At 53.7% G+C, this 18,112-nt stretch overlaps 1 protein-coding gene across 1 annotated transcript; it reads left to right on the forward strand.

Annotated features, from left to right (window-relative positions):
• The first annotated feature begins 316 nt into the window (after positions 1–316).
• Selenon (selenoprotein N) lies at positions 317–15,594 on the forward strand. Its single transcript, XM_041652748.1, has 12 exons — positions 317–543; positions 949–1,066; positions 4,189–4,322; positions 6,547–6,756; positions 6,939–7,063; positions 7,524–7,661; positions 9,218–9,299; positions 9,448–9,636; positions 9,960–10,065; positions 11,468–11,580; positions 11,668–11,769; positions 13,271–15,594. The coding sequence occupies exons 1-12, from the start codon at positions 361–363 to the stop codon at positions 13,439–13,441; spliced, it is 1,671 nt and encodes a 556-aa protein (XP_041508682.1). The 5' UTR covers positions 317–360; the 3' UTR covers positions 13,442–15,594.
• The last annotated feature ends 2,518 nt before the right edge of the window (positions 15,595–18,112 follow it).

Below are 18,112 nucleotides of genomic sequence, written 5' to 3' on the forward strand. Positions count from 1 at the left end.
GGGTGAGGGTGATCATATTGAAGGCTCGGGAGACAGGAGGACCAATGCAAGTTTAAGGCCAGCTTGAACAGCACAGCAAGTTCCAGGCTAGGCTGAGCTACAGAGTGGAAAGGATATCTAAAATAATTTAATTGTTTTTCCTCCTTTTTTTTTTGTAATGAGAGGTGAGGTAAGGACATAGGGCCCGTGGGCCGGCTGAAACGGCGCCGCGCCCTCCCTCGGGGCCTTCCTCTTCCCCTGGGCAGAGCCCGGCCGGCAGAGTGGGCCCGGCTGACGCCCTCCCTCCCGGCTCCGCCCCGCGCCGTCCGCGCCGCGCGTTCCCCGGTCCCCGCAGCCGCCGAGAGCCCGGGAGCCGCCGCCATGGGCCGGGCCCGCCCCGCGGCGCAGCGCTCGCACAGCCCGGACCCCGCAGCGCAGCCCGCGCCTCCCCGCAGCCGCGCCCGCACCCTGGCGCTGCTCGGAGCCCTGGTGGCCGCTGTGGCCGCCGCCGCCGCTGCCCGGGCCTGCGCGCTCCTAGCCGACGCCCAGGCGGCCGCGCGGCAGGTCGGTGGGGACCGGAGGGGGACGGTGCACGGGGCTGCCTGGGACAGTGGCTGCAGACTGAGGCTGAGAGTGAAGCTCTGCCCCGGACCTGGGAAGGGGGACTGGGAAGGCTGGAGGGGACAGTGGCCGGGACAGGGTAAAGTAGGACCGGGCCTTTGAAAGGGGAGCGAGGGCACCCAGAGTAGACAATGGATGAAGGCGTAGATGTGAGGCAGGGGCCAGCCAGCAGCGACTGGAAAGGGGACAAGGAACTCTGGGGCTGTTGAGCTGGTATTTGGACAAATGAGCTGGCAAGTACGGAGGGGACTCTGGAAGAGGATGGCAGGAGTTCAGGAAGCAGCTGCCTGCTGGGGACTGGGATGGGGAGATTGGGGCCTGTCATCTCAGCCCTTTCCTCCCAAACAGGAATCGGCACTGAAGGTTCTGGGGACAGATGGCCTCTTTCTCTTTTCCTCGCTGGACACGGACCAGGATATGTACATCAGCCCAGAGGAGTTCAAACCCATTGCAGAGAAACTGACAGGTAGCAGAGATGCTCGGCACTCACGGGACGCATACCAGGTCGGGTCCCCCTACAACCTTCCCCACACACACTACTTTGGGTGCACGGGCTGCTTTGGCACCCAAGCCCATTTCGGTCATGATTGTGAATGGTAACACTGGCATTCCTCCACCACTTCCCCGCCACATCATTGGCTTGAAGCACTCTGTGGAGGTTCAGCCTTTACCTCTGGCACAGGCCTGGGGAGATGGACACTGTCCTGCTAGCTCTACTTCAGAAGATGGAGACACCCACTTGCCGGGCTAGAAGGAAGAGAACCAGGTTAGACCTGGCCATCTGATTGTGGGGCCCTGCCCTGGCTTCCGGGGTTGAAGATTCAGAGGGGTTGTGAGCAATGGCCAACGTGCAGATAGTCACAGACAGGACCCACAGCTGTGTCTGCTGCGCTCTTGACTCCCAGATGCCGTGTGATTCCCAGCTCCTGCTAGCCAGGCCTGCCCAGGTGCAACTGTTAATTTTCGTAAAATAAGAGCAGAATAACCTGGATCTCAAGTAAATATAAAGTGCTTGGCCCCTCCCACCCAGGCTGGGGTCGGAGGATAACCTTGGTGCTCCGGCACCTCCCACCTTTTGTTTGAAGCAGACTCTCTCATTAGCACCGGACTCCTCCACTTATGCTAGGCTGGTGGCCAGCAAGTGGCCAGGGGTCCTCTTGTTTCCACCTCCCCTCTCATAGTGCTGGGATTGCAGGCGTGCATGACTCTGCCTGACTTTGCTTGTGAGTCAAGTGCTCTAGTGAGCCTTCTCCCCAGCACACTCCGACACTCGCCCTCCTTCCCCCAGCTTTTGGAGACAGTGGACAGTGAACACACAGCTCTGTTTATATTACTCAATGTTTTACCACTGAACTAAGCAGTATACCCCAGGCAAGCCTCTGGCTTGCAGGCCTCCTGTCTCAGTGTCCCCAGTGCCCTCTTCTATTCTCAAACCTACGATCTTAGGCACCCTGTTGGGCACCAGCTGGTTGTGGAAGCCTGTCAGTGGGCGAGAGTCAGGGGAGGAAGAAACCAATTATTCTCAGGGTCGGGTACCATAGTGCCATCATGGGCCAGATTTTGAGAATGGGTTTGAAGGATGGTCACTTGCTGGTCCAGGGTCCTGGGGTCACTGCTAGAGGAGGACAGTTGGGTGAAAATAAAAATTTTTAAAATTTATTTATGTGTTTGCATGTATGTCTGCATGTATATGCACCATTAGAGTGAAGTACCCTCAGAGGCCAGAAGAGGGCATAAGATCACCAGAAGCTGCAGTTACAGTTGTAAGCCACCATGTGGGTGCTGGGGTTGAACCCAGGTCTTCTGGAAGAGCAGCCAGTTGTTCCTAACCAGCAAGTCATCTCTCCAGCCCCATCTTTTAATTTTGAAATACGATCTCACAAAATTGCCCAGGCTAGTCTTGAACTCTGGATTCTTCTGCCTTAGCTTTCCACATAGCTGGGATTATGGCTGCACCACCATGTCTGGTTATTTTTGTTGTTTTATTTTGAGACAGGATCTCTATAACAGCAACAACAAAGGCTTGAGGTACCAAAGCCCAGTTATTCTTAATAATTACCACTGAAATCGTTGAGTTTGCAAGGCTAATAATAACTAATAATAACCCTACATAGTCCTCCCTTCCTTTCTCTGATGTTCAGAATGCTGTTCTAAATTTCTGCTGGCCAGAAGTGATGGTACACACCCAAAATCCCTGCATTCAGGAGGCAGAGAGGTAACAATACCACAAATTTAAGGCCAGCCTGATCTACATAGCAAGGTCCAGGTCAGCCTAAGACTTTGTCTCAAATTAAAAAAAAAAGTAAGTAAAGGTTTTTCCTGCATTGACTTGCAGATAGAGAAATATCAACAATCATATAAAAAATGTTTATTATTAGTGTGTATATGCACAATCACACGTGTGTGCCACAATACACACCTGGAGGCCAGAGGACAAGTTTTGGATGTCAGTTCTCTTCCCTCCACCTGATTGAGGTAGAGACTCTTTTTTTTTTTTCCTTTTTATGTTTTTTGTTTGTTTGTTTGTGTTTGTTTTTAGAGACAGAGTTTCCCTGTGTAGCCCTGGCTGTCCTGGAACTCACTCTGTAGACCAGGCTGGCCTCTAACTCCCAGAGCTCCACCTGCCTCTGCCTCCCGAGTGCTGGGATTAAAGGTGTGTGTTACCACTGCCTGGCTGAGACCCAGCCCCTCTAGTTTCTGTTGTATAGCACATGTTGCAGGGATAGAGCTCAGGTCAGGCTTATGTGGCCATCTCGCCAGCCCACAAGCCACCTTCTGAACAGGGCTGCTGTGGACTGGGCAGTTTCTTGAGTAACCCCTGGAGGGTCCACTTGGTAGGCAGAGGTGGGCCCTGAGCAGCTGCAATGTGAAGAGGGAGTCTGGATACTTCTGATGACTGTGGTTGCGAGGTACCTAGGCTGTGCCCCATTCAGCCTGGCTAGTCACCAGTGCCACCACTAAGTGCCAGGCATGGTCTCTGTGCCTTCATCCATCCTGGGAGCCTGGAGGATAGAGCTAGCATGCTTCATTCTGTCATTGCTTTGGAAGTCGCTTCCTCCCCTAAACCCTGCATTGTGGCTCCATCCACATGGGGAATATGAGGAGCTTTGCATCTCCTTATGGGAGAGCTGCTCCTCATACAGGGAGGCCAAGCCAGCCAGAAGAGCAGGGAGAGACAGGTCAAGCCTCTGCCCACGGGTTCTCATCCAATGACGTCATACGTCATAGTCTATAGCATGATGGCTTGCTTTTCTTTTGCTAAGATTCCCTTGAATGAGTCCCTCACAGTCCCCTAAGATCCAGAAGAGGGTCATAACTAATCATGAATTCGGAGTGACACAGGCCTGGCTTTGAGTCCTGACTCCCTCCAAAGTGGCGTCATCTCCACGTGCTTGTGGAATGGAATTGCTAATGATAACATCTGCTCCCGGGCTATGCTGGAAATAGGATCCCTGCATGGTGTTTGTCACTTCGGTGACTGTTAGTTCTTAGCCCTGTCCCAAGCCTAGCTCCCTCATCACAGGCATCCTGGGAGAAGTGAGGCCTGGAGCCCTGGGCAAGGTCTCTCTAGTCACCTCTGTCCCATAGGGTCAGTTCCTGTGGCCAGCTATGAGGAGGAGGAGCTGCACCATGATCCCAGCGAGGAGACTCTCACCATAGAAGCCCGATTCCAGCCTCTGCTCACAGAGACCATGACGAAGAGCAAAGATGGCTTCCTAGGGGTGAGTAGGGGCAAGGGAGGGACCCCGGATGTCAAAACTGCCCGTGTGCACTTGCTCCCGAGGACAGGCCTGTGCCCTCTTCCTCACCCTTGCCAGTGTCCCTCAGGGTGCCCATGGCATCCAAAAAGCTGAGCTTGCTTCCCAGCTAGGTCTGGTGGGAGAGCCAGAGGAAGCTGCAGGAGCCCTTCTGTACACAGGGAAGTCTGGGAGAGCTTCCTGGCAAGAATGACATCTGACAGGCTGTGCCCAGGGACAAATGGTGGGCTGGAACAAAGAGTTAGTCACAGAGTCCTGATGATGGGCACTTTCTGTCTGTTCCAACTCCTGGAATGTGGCAGGTTCTCTATCAATGGTGACCTGGATGCACAGTGCAGCATCTGGCGGGGACTGTGGTGAGGACGAGCCCCTGGGGGAGAGAAGGGAGGAGACAGGCACCAGCTCCTTCCCAGCTCCAGGCCCTGAGGACACAGTGAGCTTATTGCAGGGCCATGCCCCGTCCCCACCCCTGCTGGCTGTCACCTGTCTCCTACTAGATCCTCTGGGTTTCCTTCTTAATCATGAGGTGGGGGGGGGGGGTTTGCTTCCCATCTCCCCGTCTGCTGCTCCCTCTGCCAGGAGCAAAGCAACCACCCTCTGTGCCCAGCCCATACCTGCTCAGCAAAGCCCCACTTCTGCATGAGCAAGAGCCTGTGGCAAAAGGTGGCAGGCAGGCAAGAGGGCAGGTGCGGCTGACCCAGGGCCAGTGAGAGGCATGCTCGCTAGTGGGGCAGCAAGAGAAGAAGCTAGATTGCTGAGGGTCTCTGTTTGACCTTTAACCTTTGTTCTGCAGAAACAAAAAACGCTTCAGTGGGTTGGTTGTGAAATCAGGCTGGGGGTGGGGGTGCCAGCAGACCAGTTCCTGGAGTTGGTAGAGGCAGGGGGATGGATGGGGGGTACAGCCTGGAGGGTACAGAAGAGGAAAGAGCATGGTGTGGCTGCTGATGGAAAGTGGGGGACAGAGCAGATGACCGAAACTCCTGGCTGGGGACCAGTGCTCGCTGTGCTCTTTGCCCAAATGGGAGCTGTAAGAAGAGGGAGAATATCACCTCGTGGGACACAGCACACTGAGGTGGCTGGGGCACGTCAGGGGGAGTTCTGTTGGTGGAAACATGGATTCAGCTTTGCTTGGGAGAACGGGAGTGGAGGAGGGATTGGCAGTGATGGCGCTGCTCAGCCGATAGCTCCCAGAGAATGCTGGGAATGGTGGTGGGATAAGAACCAGGGAGACCTCAATACTCAGGGAGGCAGGGCAGTGCCCAACCCTGCCACAGCACAGGACCTTTCCTCTGTCAGTGCCCTGCAGGGTTGGGCAGCCGTGAGCAGGACCAGCGGGCAGGCAACTCAACCCTGGCCCTCCTTTGAGAACCGGCCTGTTAGGTTCCAAGCCTGGCTCTTAACACTGGAGGTAGAGAGGGAGGGAGGGGCCTGCTGCCCAGCAAGGATTGGTAATTTCCCAGTGGTCCAGATCCCCTCTGCGAGAAGGTATGGTGGTCCTCCTGCCCTGGTAATGGTGCCAGAAGGGTAAGACCGTAGACAAGGGGCCACATACCTCCAGGGTCCTGCCTCTGAACTCTGGGCCATGTGTAGATAGCCCTCTGACTGCTGGCTAACCGATTCTGCCCACACATACTCTTCAAGGGGAGGAAACCGGTGAGGAAAGACCTTGTCAGGCTCCGAACATGATGGGTAGGTGACTTGAGGCAGGGCCTTTTTGGGGGGACCCTCCTACTTTCCCAGGGTTCTGCTCTTTAACTCTGGAGTTTTCTGGCGTTTTCTTCACTTCCCTCCATCATCAGACTCAACAGCAAACCCAACCTCTTGTAAGATGTGGTTTGGGCAAAGCAAGGCAGCCTGGGGCAGGGCCTGGCACCCGGGACTGGTTGAAGGCTTATGCAGGGGATCGGGGTCAGACCTGTGTGTGAAGCCAGAACTCAGCCACCTTGGTCAAGGCCAGGTGGCCCCTCCAGCTACTCAGTGGCCCGGCCTGAGTAAGCTGCCCTGGTGTGGCTGGACCTGGAAAACCACTGAAGCCCAGGCAGGGTATGTGTGAGACTCTGGCAAGACAGTGCTAAGATTGTGGCCGTGGCTGAGGTGTGACATTCTGCTCCCTCTGCTGCCCCAGTTGTCTGACTGGGCTTGAGGGACATAGACAGGGCATCCCAGAACGCTGCTCTCCCTGTCCCAGGTCTCCCGCCTCGCTCTGTCCGGCCTCCGCAACTGGACGACTGCAGCCTCCCCAACGGCAGTGTTTGCTGCCCGCCACTTCCGGCCCTTTCTGCCCCCTCCGGGTCAGGAGCTGGGCCAGCCCTGGTGGATTATCCCTGGCGAGCTGAGTGTCTTCACCGGCTATTTGTCCAACAACCGCTTTTACCCACCGCCGCCCAAGGACAAGGAGGTAAGGGTAGTACCAGGAGAGGCAGGCCCTGCCGGCCGAGCTCAGGGGTGGCCCTTCCTCTCTGAACCTGGACCCAAGTACCAGGCATCCCACTCCTTCAGTGCCCCGCCCTCTGGGCGTCAGCTTACAGACCCAGGCGTTAGGGTCCAACAAGCCAGCCAGGGTCTCACTGCCGCCCCCAGGTCATCATCCATCGGCTGTTGAGCATGTTTCACCCACGCCCCTTCGTGAAGACCCGCTTTGCCCCTCAGGGCACCGTGGCCTGCCTAACTGCCATCAGCGACTCCTACTACACAGTGATGTTCCGGTGAGTGTCCCAAAGCTTGGGAGGGTAGGGGAAGGCCCATCCATTGACCACCCCCCAACGTTACTGCCTCCCTCCTTTGTGGACTCAGACTCTCTGAACCTCAGTTTCCTCCTTGGTGGGTCAGGGGAGTAATGACTTTCTCAGAGGGCACACAATTTTGGTAAGAGGTGTCTGGAACTTGCCTAGCCCTGAACTGGACCTGGGTGGTGGCCAGGATGGTATCATCCACACAGAGGGGCACATACACATGCATGCATGCGCACACCTTGGATAAGGAGGAGGGGGAGATGGGGCAAGGCTTCCAGGGAAGGCAGCACAGAGATTGCGTCTTCAAGAACAGCTCCATTTGAAGTGTCTCCCGGTGTCTCCCTATCCCGACCCCACAGGAGTCTGGGCAAGGCTCCCTAGGTTCCGGGCGAGATTGGGGAGGGGTCCAGGCTTAGTAAACCCATTCCCACAGGATCCATGCTGAGTTCCAGCTTAGTGAGCCTCCTGATTTCCCCTTCTGGTTCTCGCCGGGCCAGTTCACCGGCCATATCATCCTGTCCAAAGATGCTACACACATCCGTGACTTCCGGCTGTTCGTGCCCAATCACAGGTAGGAGCTGCCCCCAGCACAGCCTCAGCGCCCTGCTACTACATTCTACCACTACTCCTCTTACCCTGTCCCCTGAGCCCAGACATCAGGGGGCCCAGGGACCCTTGAATCTCGGCCCTTTCCCCTGCCCCCCAGTACCATCGCTTGGGGGACCTGGTTGCTGACTAAGAGGAGGCAGCATGAGGTAGTGAAGTGGTCTTCCTGTCTACTCACAGACATCTCCAGGCATCCCCTCCACCTCTGTGGGAAGCCAGCAGTTTACAGAGCAAGGTCCTAGAGCCCAACAAGACACCTCAAGCCTTCACTGCTGCCCCATAGCCACCAGCAGGCCCTCCCCAGAGCTGGTACTCTCCTAAGACAGCCCAGCCAGCCTATGTATGCCACTGAGGGGAATGCCAGCAGCTGCACAGGGCCCGTGGGAGTCTAGGAAGGCTTCCCAGAGAGGTGACATCTAGTTCAGCCCTATGCCAGCTATTTGCCTGTTCGGGTCAGCCCCATCAGCAGATCAGGGGACTGAGGGGGTGTGTGGAGGGTGGGGGTGGCTTCCAGAGAGTCTTCCCTGATAGCGGGTGGACTATTAACAGGCTCATGAGGACCTGTGCCAGGCTGGGACCTGAGCTGGGAGCCCTGAGGCCCTGATTCAAAACTTGCTTTTGGTAGCAATGGGCTGTGTGGCTGTGAGCAAGGCCCTGGCCCTCTCTGGGCCCATCTCCTCGCCTTCCAGGTAGAAGACTGACTTCTGCCCTGTTTCACCCATGGGGCAGGGGTAACCATGGTTGGGAGAGCCTGAACCCACTGAGAGAAAGAGACAGGACAGAGACATGGTTGTACACCTGCCCTTATGAGTTTTGCCAGGTGGGGCGGAGGCTGGCCTCAGTGTGCCCGTTTTGAGGTCCTGAATAACACAGGAGGTAAATGACCAGGCAGATCCTATTGCTTCTGGGCCTGTGTCTAAGAACCTGGCCACAGGGACAGCCCTGATGGTATTCAGTCACTGCCACAGAAACTATTGCGCGGCAGTCCTGGGGCTCCCCCATGTGGCCGATCTTCAGAATGCATGGACCAAGCCAAACTTCTGATGTCTTCTTGCAGGCAAGAGCCAGCCTGGAAGGTTCTTCCAGGGGCCTCTGCACCAACAGGGTTCTTGACCTGCAGCCTCATCCTGGGTCCTGCAGCGAGACACTGGCCACCTCTCTGCCGCAGATGGGTCATGTGATGAGAGTCCTTTAAACTGTCGAGGCCTGGCTCAGGCTCTACTGTCAAAATCCCAGTGACAGCTCTGGAGTCTCAGTGTCTCCATCTGTTAATAGGACAACTGCGTGCATTAAATTAGATGGCACCAGCCGCACGGTGGTGGCTCATGCTTTTAATCCCAGCACTCAGGAAGCAGAGGCAGGGGATCTCTGTGAGTTCGAGGCCACCCTGGTCTACTGAGCAAGTTCCAGAACAGGCTCCAAAGTTACACAGAGAAACCCTGTCTCAATAAAAGTAGATGGCATCTGATGTGTGACTAACAGGCTGTGGTGGTGATGTTGTTTTACCCTGGCCATCCTCAGGTCCCTGAATGTTGACATGGAGTGGCTGTATGGGGCCAGTGAGACCAGCAACATGGAGGTGGACATCGGCTACATACCCCAGGTGAACACTCAGGTGCCCCTACCCAGATGTGTCCAGCTGCAAGGCTTTGCCCTGAGCCCCGTCTCCCCGCCTCTGCAGAGTAGACCATCCCTGAAGGTTTCTCAGGGCCCCTCTCTGAGACACCCCTCACCACTGACTTCTGGCCCAGATGGAGCTGGAGGCCACGGGCCCCTCGGTGCCCTCTGTGATCCTGGATGAGGATGGCAAGATGATTGACAGCCGCCTGCCCTCGGGAGAACCCCTCCAGTTCGTGTTCGAGGACATCAAGTGGCACCAGGAGCTGAGCTGGGAGGAAGCTGCCCGGCGCCTAGAGGTGGCCATGTACCCTTTCAAGAAGGTGAGACTGGGCGTAAAGGCCAGGGTAAGGCTCCGTGCGGCCAAGGCTGGGAGCTGTAGTCTGGTTAAAGGCACTGTGCTGGAACTGGGGCTCAGGGCCAGCTTGGACGTGGGATTCCTGGGATTCCTGTCTGCTTCTCTAAACTTGAAGAAGGGGTCATGTGACTCAGACACGCCCCTTCACACGCACACACACACATGCACGCGCACACACACGCACACACTCTCCATGTACTCCCCCCACACATGAAAAAATACCTACTTCACAATCACAACCCCAAACAGGACCCCAACCACTCAGTTTCTTTCTTGGTTTGACCACAGGTCAACTACCTGCCATTCACGGAGGCCTTTGACAGGGCCAAGGCTGAGAACAAACTTGTGCATTCCATCTTGCTGTGGGGAGCCCTGGACGACCAGTCCTGCTGAGGTGAGGTAACACCCTGGTCAGCTCTAAGAGAAAGTGGGGGACCTTCGTACCCTGTGGATGGGGCACAAGAGGCTCTGGGACAAACAGATCTTGAAGCCGTAAGGACCTGGGCCACCTAGGAACTGACTCCCAGGGGAGGTTTGCTGTGCTCGGGCTGAGCTTAGAACATGACGCCAAGTGTAGAAGAAAAGGCCAGACAGACGTGTTCATATTCAGCCATTTTAGTTTGGTGACCTTGACCAAGCAACTTCCCCTCCGAGCCCGTTTTCGTCATTGGGTGTTAATGTATCTTATCCTCTGTAAAGTCAAGTCTCCAAGTGAGAGAAAAACAGTGCCAGAAGCTGGGCTTGGGTTTCTTTTCTTTCTTTTTTTAAGATTTTATTTATTTATTTATTATTATTATTATTATTATTTTTTGTTTGTTTGTCAAGACAGGGTTTCTCTGTAGCTTTGGTGCCTGTCCCGGAACTAGCTCTTGTAGACCAGGCTGGCCTCGAACTCACAGAGATCCGCCTGCCTCTGCCTCCCGAGTGCTGGGATTAAAGGCATGCGCCACCACCGCCCAGCCTTATTATGTTTTTTTTAAAATATTTATTTATTATGTATACAATATTCTGTCTGTGTGTATGCCTGCAGGCCAGAAGAGGGCACCAGACCTCATTACAAATGGTTGTGAGCCACCATGTGGTTGCTGGGAATTGAACTCAGGACCTCTGGATGAGTAGCCAGTTTTCTCAAATACTGAGCCATCTCTCCAGCCCAGGTCTTGGGTTTCTTATCCAGAATGTTCACCAAAGACCTTCTGGAAAGTTCTCTGGGTGTCCAACAGTGAGTTCAAAGTGGATTCACAGAAGCGAAGCTGGCGGGGAGGGGGAGTGGTGGTCAGAAGGTTTCCTGGAGAAAGTGACTTTTAAAGTCAGAGACTAGAGGTTTGTCACCTGGCAGGAGGAAGAGGGTTTGGGGTAGAAGGTGTCTGTGTAAAGGCCCTAGAGACAGAACTAAGTGGATTGAGAGGCTTTTGCTGCTAAGAAGATCCCGGCCACCCCAGCCTCAACCCGGGATGCCAGTCTGTTCATGTTAATCCCACCATCCCTTCACTCAGCAACTACTCCTTGGGGGTCTGCTGTTGGCTTTTTATCATTTCTTGAGACAGTAGCCCAAGCTAGCCTATAACTCACTCCTCATGTAGCACAGGCTGGCCTTCAATTCATAGCAATCCTCCTGCCTCAGCGTCCTGTGTGCTAGACTGCAGATATATGCCACCACTCCTGGATAGTATATACTCCTCTAACCTGTTATTTCGTCTGGGTGCAGAGACATTCTGCAGCCCACAGGACTTACCCAAACTGAGATCATTGCTGTAGAAATTAGAGCTGCTCACCCTTGGCCTTACCCCAAACAGGTTCGGGGCGGACTCTCCGGGAGACTGTCCTGGAAAGCCCGCCCATCCTCACGCTCCTCAACGAGAGCTTCATCAGTACCTGGTCCCTGGTAAAGGAACTGGAAGACCTGCAGGTGAACACGGGGTCAGGGGGAGCAGCCTGTGGCGTCCCCAAGACAGCATGAGGCCCAGGTACCAGGAAATAACATTGTTCCCCACAGGTCCAGCAGGAGAACGCACTCCACAGGCAGCTAGCAGGCTTGCACCTGGAGAAGTACAGCTTCCCTGTAGAGATGATGATCTGCCTGCCCAACGGCACTGTGGTGGGTCCCAGGGGACGGAGCAGGGGACAGCGAGCATGGGGGTGGTCTTTTCCTGAGCTCGTCTCAGCTGGTCTGAGGCGATCATCTCCATCACTGGCATAGGGATCCTGGGGTGGGGGTGGGCACATACACAAGGCATTTAATATAGCAATAGAGTCAAGATGTCCCCAAGGGAACCTCGCTGGAGCCAGGGAGGGAGGGTAGAGAGGAATAGAGGAAGGCCTGGCCTGAGCTGACATTCCAGGTCCCCCTCTCCTGTCGGGCTGCTTAGAGGGCCTGGCATCAGGTCACAGCAGCATTGAAAAACTTGTCCATTTTCAGAATAGTAGAGCAAGGCTCCAGCTCTGAGAGCCGCTGTGTTCAGTCTCAGTGCGGCCAGAATGGGAAGACAGGGCTATGGGAGGGTGGTGAGCTGGCCAGCTCTAGGGAGGGTCGTCAGGAGCAGGAGCTGGCTGGATGAAGGGGAAGGACAGTGTGCTTGAGGCTTCTGCTGGTCCAGGCTCAGGTGAGAAGCCCCTGGCAGTGTTGGGGAGCCAGGGAGGAAAGGCCCAGAGGGACAGTTGGGAGCCTACCCTGGGGTCCTGAAGACAAGGAGACAGGATTTTGGGAGACTCTTGACTGACATGCATCTCACACCTCCACTGCTTCGTTTCCTCGTGGCTCACCCGTCTGCTCATTCACTGCACACCCACCCCACCAAGCTCCTCAAAAAGGCATAGACACTGTGGTTGAGGCAGAGAGAATCTAGGGAGGCACACTGAGCACGGAGCACACTGAGCACGGGGCACACTGAGCACGGGGCACACTGAGCATGGGGCACACTAAACACGGGCACACTGAGCATGGGGCACACTAAACACGGGTACTCTGAGCACCAGGCACACTAAACACGGGTACTCTGAGCACCAGGCACACTAAACACGGGCACTCTGAGCACCAGGCACACTAAACACGGGCACTCTGAGCACCAGGCACACTAAACACGGGTACTCTGAGCACCAGGCACACTAAACACGGGTACTCTGAGCACCAGGCACACTAAACACGGGCACTCTGAGCACCAGGCACACTAAACATGGGCACTCTGAGCACCAGGCACACTAAACACGGGCACTCTGAGCACCAGGCACACTAAACACGGGCACACTGAGCACCAGGCACACTAAACACGGGCACACTGAGCACTGAGCACTTGGATAGGTGTTCGGGGTCATGAGGACTGAAGAGAGGCCATTTGTGAGGCATAGTAGAGGAAAGGTGGTATTGGAAGGTGGGTTTTCTGCTTAGTGGGTGAGGTAGGGGGGCACTCCCTCAGTAGAGGGCTACATGTGAGCTGAGGAAAAGGGGAGCAGCCTGGCCTGGGCAGCTCTAGCCAGTGTGATCATCCTCAGTGTGCTAGCCTGTCTGATCTCACCCCAGCGTGAAGCTGGCAGAGGCTGCGATGGCCTGAGCAGATGTGGCCTCGGCCTCTCCAGTCCTCCTCACCCAGCCCTTCCCCCAGGTCCACCACATCAATGCCAACTACTTCCTGGATATCACCTCCATGAAGCCAGAAGACATGGAAAACAACGTCTTCAGCTTCTCCTCGACCTTTGAGGACCCATCCACAGCCACCTACATGCAGTTCCTGAGGGAGGGACTCCGGCGTGGCCTGCCCCTCCTCCAGCCCTAGGGAGCCTAGAGTCCTAGAGAAACTGGACCTGGTGAGAACCCGGCGGACAGATTCCACACACCCTGGAGCCACAATGCCCTCCATCCACTTCACACTGGAAATGGCCTCCTTCACTCCCAGGCTGCCTAGTGAGGTCAAAGGCCAAATGAGGCTGCTCCCTTCACTCAGCCTGAATGAAGGTGGATAGGCAAAGGGCCTGACTGAAGTGTGTAAATGAGCCAAAGGCCTGCTACCACTACCAGTTCTTCCGTTCTCATCGGGATCCCAAAGCTTCAAGTCCCCTAAAACAGGGTCTGGGGTGATCTCCGTGGCCCTTCCACACAGCGATGTAGGTCAGGGCCTTGGTGCTGGGAAGACAGACTGCCCGTTCTTTCTTGGCTCCCCTCTCAAGTCGAAGGAATTCAAGAGGTTGGCCCTGGGTGCCAGGCTGCCAGCCCCATGCCTGTTTGGCGCCTTCTCTCTTGGCCATCCCCCAGGCAACTTTCTGTGCCCAGTGCCCCCAGCTTGGAGTCGTCAGCCGGAGACGGCTGTGGAAGCCTATGTGCAGGGCCCTTCTACAGAAGCAGAGACCATATTGTCACACTGCCCCTTTTCAGAGCGCTTCATGGACCCGATGGCCCGAGCCCAGTCCTCTTTGGGGAGTTGAAGTTCACTGTGAAGTAGGTTGTACGTCATCAATGGGTTCTGGAGTGTGGGGTCCTACTGCCTGCACCTAGCACGGGTTCATGACAGGACCATTGGAGTCCCCATGACACCTCCCACCCTGACCCCTACTCCGTAGAAGTGTAGCCCAGCCAAAGACCACAGCCAGCACCGTCTAGCCCTCAGGGTCCTGCAGACAGACTCATTTGCCATTGGGTGATCACCAGTTCCCCCCAGCTACTCTTAGGGACTCAGTCCACATCCTGAACCACTGACCATGGCCAGTCTTTTTTATACACACAGAAAAGTGTTTTTATATGAATGGTCTCATTTTATATGAACTTTCTCACAGTTTATATTTTTTAAAAATCTGAATGCTGAGGAGAAAGGGGGCAGTGGCTTCCCCCAGCAGCAGCCGCATGATGGCTGGGTCTGAAATCCTGGATGGGTCCAGCCTGATGTCCTCGCAGTTGCACGTGGGGGTGGGAATACACCCATCTTCCTTCTCTTCTACCTTTTTTATAAGTAGTCCTCCCGAGGGTCAGCCTTTCACCAGCTCTGTCCTGCACTGAACACTTGATCTTAATCTCATTAAGGCTTTCTTGACTTCACCCTCTTCCCTGTGTGCCCAGTTCTTTTTCCTGCCCCACCAGGGGCTCAGCCTTCAGCTTGGCAGAGGAGGAAGGCTGGTAGCCGTTCCCTGAGCCCAGACCCCCTGTCTGCTGCTGGAGTCACCCACGGCACCCACCTCAGAGTCTCTGGGATGCCCTGCAGCAACCGCCCCCGCTTTCTCATTTAGTTCTCACAACAGTGAATTAGAAAATCACCCCCATTTTCAGACCAACGTGCTCGCATCTTGGGGAAGCCAAGTGGCTTCTCAGGGTCACTCAGAGCTCTGGAGTTGTGATTTAAATCCATGTGACTCCAGTGGCTGTGTGTTGGTTTGGGGGTGCTTTGTTTGATACCCCTACTCCCCCCCCCCGTGGTGGGAAGGAACTCCTCTAAAATCATGACTCCTGCAGGCGATGGTGGCGCAGGCCTTTAATCCCAGTACTCGGGAGGCAGAGGCAGGCAGATCTCTGTGAGTTCAAGGCTAGCCTAGTCTACAGAGTGAGTTCCAGGACAGGCTCCAAAGCTACACAGAGAAACCCTGTCTCAAAGAAACAAAGAAAATCATGATTCATGATAGGACTGAACAGGGCAGGTGCCAATAGCTCTGCCAGGTTCTGTGTGTGTGTGGGGGGGGGGGGAGTAGGTTCCTCCATAAACCCTCCAGAAAAGGAGGGCACCTGAGTGCTTCACAGTGCCTCTGCCATCTTGTGGGCATGGTGCATGTGTGCCACCCAGCCTCAGAAGGGGCCAGAGTGGATTCCATCCACACTGACTGCTGGGGCTTTCTGGGTCTTCAGCTGATGCCACTGCACATCCCCAGCTGCCTGCGTGTCACCCCTCTGTCTCTCTCTTGCCCCATCCCTAGCATGTCCTGTAATAAAATTGCAGAGTTGAAGGGATCTTGGTGCTTTTCCTTTGAGCAGGATGCTTGCTTTCGACCTTGTGCCGTCTGACTGTTGTTGCCTCTGTCGGGAGATGGGCAAGGATGGGCACATTTGAGCTGGTCTGACTTTGGAGTTCTGTCTGTCAGCAGAGGTCTTGAGCGACTTGCCTAAGGTAAGTCTGTAATAGACAGAATGATCTAAAATATACCAAAGAATCTGGAACTTTGTGTAGAGAGTGGTCCTGAGGTTAAACCCATTGTCTAGAAGCTGAGCCTACGGCAGGCATTAGGTAATTATGGGAGAAAGTGTGCCAGTAGGGGTGGTGGGATAGCTCACTGGGTAAAGCAACCTGAGTTCAGTCTCTGAATCCCACGTGGTGGAAAGAATCAGTTCCTAGTTGTCTTTTGACATCCACATGGGCACCATAGTGCACACACATGGTGGGGAGGGTGTCAGGAGGGGGAGACCTGTAAGAAGGGTTGAGTCAGAAGAGGGCAAGGAAAAAACGCAGAACCAGAGAGTGTCAACACCTAGCCGTCCACAGAGGAGGGCTCTGGGGCAAACCACACTGCAGAGCCAAAGCCGCCTTTTGTGCTTCTGTCACTGACTAGCGCGGCCAAGCGAAGTCAGTGTCCAGATTAGGGTTCGAAAACAGCCACTGACATCTTATGGGGACCAGTGCAAAATGAAGTGCAAGGAAAATGCTAGAAGCATTTAGTTAGATGCTACGCAGTGGTGGCTTTGTCACTAAGAGGCTGTGTGACAGTAATATCTTACAATCAAAGGAACTGAGGAATTCCTGTTACCTGGGACTTGAGTGGTGCCCCATCTGTGTTTTTTTTAATTGATATTTATTGAGCTCTACATTTTTCTCTGCTCCCCTCCCTGCTTCTCCCCTCCCCCACTTCAATTCTCCCCCAAGTTCCCCATGCTCCCAATTTACTCAGGAGATCTTGTCTTTTTCTACTTTTTACTTCCCATGTAAATTATATCTATGTAAGTCTCTCTTCGTGTCCATATTTTTGTCTAAATTCTCTGGGATTGTGGTTTGTATGCTGGTTTTCTTTGCTTTATGTTTAAAAACCACCTATGACTGAGTACATGTGATAATTGTCTTTCTGTGTCTGGGTTACCTCATTCAAAATGTTTTCTAGTTCCATCCATTTTCTTGCAAAATTCAAGCTATTTTTTTCTGCTGTGTAGTACTCCATTGTGTAAATGTACTACATTTTTCTAATCCATTCTTTGATCGAGGGGCATTTAGGTTGTTTCCAGGTTCTGGCTATGACAAACAAAGCTGCTGTGAACATGGTTGAACACATGTCCTTGTCGCACGATTGAGCATCCTTTGGTTATATACCCAAAAGTGGTATTACTGGATCTTGAGAAAGGTTGTTTCCTAATTTTCTGAGAAATCGCCACACTGACATCCAAAGGTGTTGTACCAGCTTGCATTCCCACCAGCAATGCAGAAGTGTTCCCTTTTCCCCACAACCTCTCCAGCGTAAGTTGTCATCAGTGTTTTTGATTTTGGCCATTCTTTCAGGTGTAAGATGGAATCTCAGAGTTGTTTTGATTTGCATTTCTCTGCTGACTAAGGATGTTGAACATTTCCTTAAGAGTCTTTCAGCCATTTTAAATTCTTCTGTTGAGAGTTCTCTGTTTAGGTCTGTACTCCATTTTTATATTGGATTATGTGATCTTTTGGTGTCCAATTTTTTGAGTTCTTTGTATATTTTGGAGATCAGACTTTTGTCTGATGTGGGTTTAGTGAAGATCTTTTCCCATTCTGTAGGCTGTCATTTTGTCTTGTTGACTGTGTCCTTTGCTTTACAGAAGCTTTTCAGTTTCAGGAGGACCCATTTATTGTTTCTCTCAGTGTCTGTGCTGCTGGGGTTATATTTAGGAAGTGGTTCCCTGTGCCAATGTGTTCAAGTGTGGCTTCCCACTTCCTCTTCTATAAGGTTCAGTGTGGCTGGCTTTTTGTTGAGGTCTTTGATCCATTTGGACTTGAGTTTTGTGCATGGTGATAGATATGGGTCTATTTTCATTTTTCTACATATTGATATCCAGTTATGCCAGCACCACTTGTTAAATATGCTTTCTTTTTTCCATTTGATATTTTTTGCTTCTTTATCAAAGATCAGGTGTTCGAAGATGTGTGGATTGATATCCTGGTCTTCTATTGGGTTCCTTTGGTCTTCTTGTCTGTTCTTATGCCAGTACCAGGCTGTTTTCTGTACTGTAGCTCTGTAGTAGAGTTTGAAGTCAGGGATTGTAATGCCTCCAGAAGTTCTTTTATTGCCCAGGATTGTTTTGGCTATCCTGGGTTTTTTGCTTTTCCAAATGAAGTTGAGTACCATTTTTTTGAGGTCTTTGAAGAATTTTGCTGGGCCCCATCTGTGTTTCGATGTAAATGTTTACAGTTGTGCTACAGCTGCCCTGGGATTCGGCACCGCAGCCGAACAGGCTTGCAGCCTGGAGCAATAGGGCTACACCAGTTCCCTTAGGTGTCACACACTACATTACGTAG

The sequence above is a fragment of the Microtus oregoni genome, unplaced genomic scaffold (genome assembly GCF_018167655.1).
Source record: "Microtus oregoni isolate MIOR12 unplaced genomic scaffold, Mior012 000005F_ref0000423, whole genome shotgun sequence".
Classification (NCBI taxonomy): domain Eukaryota; kingdom Metazoa; phylum Chordata; class Mammalia; order Rodentia; family Cricetidae; genus Microtus; species Microtus oregoni.